Here is a 5785-nt window from a genome sequence, read left to right as displayed (position 1 = left end):
CTGTGGAGGTGAATGGAGTTGTAAGTCATTGACTTACCTGCGAACGTCTGTTCAACTGATATTCAAGAGATTTTTTTTTTTCAACAGAGGGACAAGATTGCCCCCTATTTGATAGAGATGCATATTTGTTTTTTTGGGGGGGTTTTTGCAGTAAATTAAGGCTCTCACTTCAGGAAAGGGTGAAACCAGGGACACTCCTGCAATTACAAAGAACAATTGCCAAACCCTCTGTATTCAGCGTATTTATTACATTTCCTTGTCAAAGTTGTTCCTTTAGTTTAAAACAACTAAATATGTACCCAGAAACTATTAACTTTCCTTCCCTTTACAGGAATGTAGATCACAGCTCCTTTTGTTCTTGTGAAGAGGTTCTGATCTTGAGTATGTTTCCTCTGATAGTTTGTACAATGTGTGCTTGATCTAATTTATGTCAATAGTACTGTATCATAACATGTATGGACTTGATTGTTACAGCCCAGTTGTTCAATGCAGCCTTGCCTTACTGGAGCCCCTGCTTAGTGAGGGATCCCTTAGCCATCGCCCTCAGCCCCCTTTCACTGAGTCGTATGTCATAACACTGTCTGCTGACGCAACTATTATTCCTTGAACACCTATTAAAGTAACCTATATTAAACATGTTTGCCGACCTGATCTTTCTTCTTCAACCATTATATGGATTCCATCAAACACTTCCCTATGTCCCTGTACTAAAGACACTGGCAGCAATATTTCCAGTAATCTCAAATTATGAAATATGCCCATTGATTATGATGAATATGACCCCAAATACTTTTCTAGAACAACTTTCTTTATCATGACCAATGACTCCAGTGTTAGTTTTTGTTGTCATTTAAGTAAATAAATGATATAGCTTCAAATAATGTTTCAAAAAAGTAACACTGCTCTCATATAATGCCAGTCCTTAACAGATAAGTCAAATAAATGAAGTGTTATTGCATGTTAAAATGTAAAATTGTTTGGTGGCCTTGCATACAGACACTGACAGGGATTTGAAGGTGATGGCCTTTTGATCCTCACATTTAACATTGGTTCAATTATGCACGTCAAAACATTTATTAAAATACAGTATACAACAGCATCGCAACTGTAGATACCCATCATTACATAATTTTCAGACTTAAAATGTGTGGCCATCTAGTGGTCATTTTGTAAAATAGTGGTGCTGATGATGTAATGCCATATACGCTGAACAATGATCAATGGTTCCGCATTGTTCATTCCGTTTTTCTGTTTTGTCAATAGGTGCAGCTCAATTATAAATAAATTAATAAATAAAAAAGGGATCATTTCTACTATCAGAAATAAAACCAGTGAACAAGAAACAAGCAGGCAAAATGTATTTTCAGTCAGTCTACTGCCATCAACGTACCATGTCAGTACCAAGCTCCAATTTTTGACTAGACAAATTACTTTTTACATTTGGATGTAGTCACTGATTGGTCGGCACATATGGGGCAGAGGGAGCAGACCGCTTAACGACAACTCACATCGCGGATTTGAAGACATTTCTACGAGTAAAATCGCATTGTGGTTTTATCGATGTATGTTTAGATAGGGGTACAGTAAACTGGAAGAACTACTGTACCTTGTCTCAGGCATTTCGCAATTTCATTCAGCATTCCGAAAGAGTTGCCACCGAAAAAAAACAAAAAAACTTCCAATCACGTGACCCTGCATTCGCACCATCTTCGCTTTGTAATTGACATTATTTTCTCAAACTTATCTTATTTGTTGTCCTTTCAAAAATACAATCGAAAAAAGGTAAGAAATGTCACAACCACCGCACAGCAGGTAGGTAACTGATGCACGGGTCGCGTGAAAATCGGGAAATTCTTGAGACAAGGTAATTCTTTCCAGTTTACTGTACCGCTATCTAAAAACAAAAAGATAAGACCATAACGCGAGGCAATTTGACTTAGAAATGTCTTCAAATCCGCGATGTGAGTCTCGTTTAGTGGTCTGCTACCTATGAAGCTTATTACATGTAAAACGTAGTCTAGTCACAAATTGGGGCTAGGTCGTACCAGGTGCACTACATTGCAGTCAGTTGGCACGGAGGATGTCATCAACTGCTAAGTCGTTCTTCAGATAGCTATATCATATGATGCGGTAAGCTGCATATTAAATGCTTATCTAGCGTTGTGAGATCTGGCAAGTGACTGCAATCAATGTAGTCACAGTGAACGCCTCAGACAAAAACAATTCTGGCAATTATTGTAAAGCCTGTCTGAAGAAAGACTGTAACCATCCATTACTTATTGGTCTTCGAAACATTTCGATGACTGCGACTCGCCTTGGGCTGGCCCAATGGTGGAGTACCCGAAGTCCACCAGCGGCTCTGTTCGCGTTCTGTTTGGAAGGAAGTCTATGTAGACGCACTGCAGTGGGATCACCGCCTGTGGTGCAAGTTGCCCCTAGAGGTGAGACACATGCGCACACACACACACAACAAGGATGCACAAAGCTGAAGTTATAAAGCTGAGTTATAACCACTAGTGGGCGCACTCCCCTACATGAACTGTGATTTTATGGGGAGCGCCATGTAGTCAACTTTCTCCATCTTCTTTGATTTGAGTGAGCGTAAATCAAATACTGGTGATTCACTGCCACCTGCTGTGCTGGAGTGTGCTGAATCAACTCAGCTCCATTGTTTCGAGTCAGTCATTTATGGGCACCAATAGATGGCGTCATGCAACTGAAAACCATTCGCAATCTATAGATAAACCTATTGGAGAAGAAGACCATGCGTTGACGGTATAAGGATATATCCGACTCGGGGTGCACAGATGGCTCGGATAGCATGCTCAGATGCTGTCCATTTTCGCGTCATTTCCGGGTTTTGATATTGCGCAATAATCAGAATCATGAGTGCATGTGTATTTAATTTTTTTTTTCGGGTGCAATTGAGCTAATATGCGTTTGTATTTATGGATCGTAAATTAGTTGTAATTTAGCTAATATGCGTTTGTATTTATGGATCGTAAATTAGCTGTAATTTAGCTAATATGCATTTGTATTTATGGATCGTAAATTAGCTGTAATTTAGCTAATATGTGTATTTATCCAATTAAACATCAGGCAGCCATGAGTGCTGTTCAACTTGATCATTCAAATGAAATCACCCGAGTAAATTTTCACACGAGTCGCATATCAGCTAAATTAAACCTAATATATATATATATATATATATATATATATATAAAAGAAAGCCTGTATCTACTCTTTTCATGTTTATGGCTGAAGCATTAATAATTGCTAACAGCAATAAGCTACTGCAATGAATAACAATACTGAATGAATAACAGAGTGGGTACTTTCATTGTACAAGTACAAGAGTATTTTATCTGCTGATCTACACTCACAGAACACTTTATTAGGAACACCTGTACACCTTCTCATGGTGGAGGTTGTGTGGGGAATGTTTTCTTGGCACACTTTGGGCCCGTTAATACCAATCAATCATCGGTTGAATCCCACAGCCAATTTGAGTATTGTTTCTGACCATTTGCATGGCCACAATTTACCCATCTTCTAATGGCTACTTCCAGCATGATAATGCACCATGTCACAAAGCAAAAGTAATCTCAAACTGGTTTCATGAACATGACAATGAGTTCAGTGTTCTTCAGTGGCCTTCCCAGTCACCGGATCTGAATCCAATAGAACACCTTTGGCATGTGGTAGAATGGGAGATTCACAGCTTGAAAGTGCACCTGAAAAACCTGCAGGAATTGCGTGATGCAATCATGTCATCATGGACCAGAATTTCAAAGGAATGTTTCCAACATCTTGTGGAATCAATCAACCACGAAGAATTGAGGCTCTTTTGAGAGCAAAGGGAGGTCCCATCCAGTATTAGTATAGTGTTCCTAATAAAGTGTTCAGTGAGTGTATCTCGTCATACAACCGATTCTCTCTGGTTACCTTGCTGTCTCTTCTTCTCCACCCTCAAAATAATTCATTGGTACAACAGTGTCTTAAAAAACATTATAGAGCGCTAAGATTGATGACATTCTAGCATACAGAATTACAATTTACGTAGGGCTAGGATTAAAACATTCCTAGAAAGCCTAGAAACTGTCTGTAATTTATCCTCTGTTCTTACCTCTTCTCTTCCTGACTGTTCCTTGTTGCAAAGACCTGTCCAAATGGAATATGGCAATACAAAGACAGAACATATCATCTTTTGTTATCATTTGAGGCAAAAACAATGATGAGTAAGAAAAGCCTGGCTTGTCAGTTTTTAAATGTTTTTATTTATCTATTTTGTTTAAGATAAATTACGCTGGCCTTTATCAGAATGGCAAAAAAAGAGAACGAGATTCAACAATACCTGCTAGGTGTTGCTGCATTTCTACCTTGCCAAAAACAGAAACATTATGTTTTTAATCTTAAGAAACCATCATTACTCAACAGACCAAAACAATCCACAAAAAACCTTTATACCGACTGGGGAACCCAGGAAAACCCCAGAAAAACCCTGTATTTGGTATAAATGGGTTCCAGCAAATAAATGAGACCTTGCCTTGCAGACCCAGTATTGGGGTGGTTCTGTATAAACAGGGGCAACCAGGGAAATTCTTGGGTTCACAGTCCGGCCTTTGGAGACAACCTGGGTTTTGAATCCCTGGTAAAAGCAGGGTTTGGGTGTGAAAGGTTTCTGAGAAAAGGGAACACTTACCCTGGCGGTATCTGCTGATGCAGAGAATGATGACACATAGACCGCAGACAATCACTATGGTGAAGATTTCTCTCTGGCCTAAGGGCAATGTGGCTGTTACTCCACAGACAGAGGACAGGGAATCTGCCCAAAGAGACAAATTGGATATGGTAGAGCAATATATGATGTAATATTTCATGTTATGCTATCACTCTTTACATACATTTGCTCTTATGCCTGTGTAGTAAAGCTGTAATTACTCCAGTAACAACATGGTATGACATACTGTTGACTTGTTACAGAGTTATTTAGTAACTAATCTTACATTGTAATGGAGTTGATTGTGTCATGTGGAATAGGGACTGTTGCAGTGCTGCCTGTGTCTGACTATAAACTGCTTGTCTCTCACCTGAGAGTTGGAGATGTCCCTCTATCTTGCCTGCCATGTTAGTTGCCACACAGGTGTAATTCCCACAGTCCTCCCTGGTCAGGTTGGTCACCTGTAAGGTTCGGTTTCTCTCATCCAATGACCATCGGTGAAGTAGGGACTCATTGTCCTTAAACCACCGATAGGAGAGGTTTGACCCTGTGACATTACAGGTCATCATCAGTAGCGTATTGTTAAAACTGATGCGTATGGCTGAGGGAGGAGCTAAAGAGAAAAAAACATAGGAATATTTAATCTTGTCATATACTCAAGTGAAGTATTTATACACATACATTTGATCCAAATCTAGTGTTCTCACGCAGCTGCGTATCTCAATATTTAAGATTGCTTGCACTTTGCATTGAAAAAGGCCGTTCTGCCTATCATAATTTCTCCGCCATTACTGACAATTTCTTTAAACCGTTTGGCACGTCAACTCGAGTTGTGACAAACTAAATATAGGCCAAATATAAAGATCTGCTCAGCCATTTTCATTCAAACATTGTATGAAATGTAGCATTTTTTATAGCAAAAGTTTTGCAACAATAAAAAATAAATAAAAACATGTTTACAACGAGAGGCCACTAGAAAATGTGGTAGTAACATAAAGCAGTGCAAATGTCAATTTTGATTCAAATCCATTTTTTGCCTTCCCATGTTAATGGGAAAATGACTGC

At 39.1% G+C, this 5785-nt stretch overlaps 1 protein-coding gene across 1 annotated transcript; it reads right to left on the bottom strand.

The window, feature by feature from the left end:
• Positions 1–142: 142 nt before the first annotated feature.
• Positions 143–5167, bottom strand: LOC310821248 (uncharacterized protein). Its single transcript, XM_083693214.1, has 5 exons — positions 5091–5167; positions 4703–4825; positions 4355–4375; positions 4127–4161; positions 143–2435 (listed from the first exon to the last, which is right to left on the bottom strand). Exons 1-5 carry the CDS (start codon positions 5125–5127, stop codon positions 2277–2279), a joined length of 375 nt encoding a protein of 124 aa, XP_083549340.1. The 5' UTR covers positions 5128–5167; the 3' UTR covers positions 143–2276.
• Positions 5168–5785: the final 618 nt, after the last annotated feature.

The sequence above is a fragment of the Argentina silus genome (genome assembly GCF_951799395.1).
Source record: "Argentina silus genome assembly, chromosome: 2".
NCBI classification, from domain to species: domain Eukaryota; kingdom Metazoa; phylum Chordata; class Actinopteri; order Argentiniformes; family Argentinidae; genus Argentina; species Argentina silus.
Note: the sequence above shows the minus strand (reverse complement) of the source record. Positions and strands in the feature narration are given on the sequence as shown.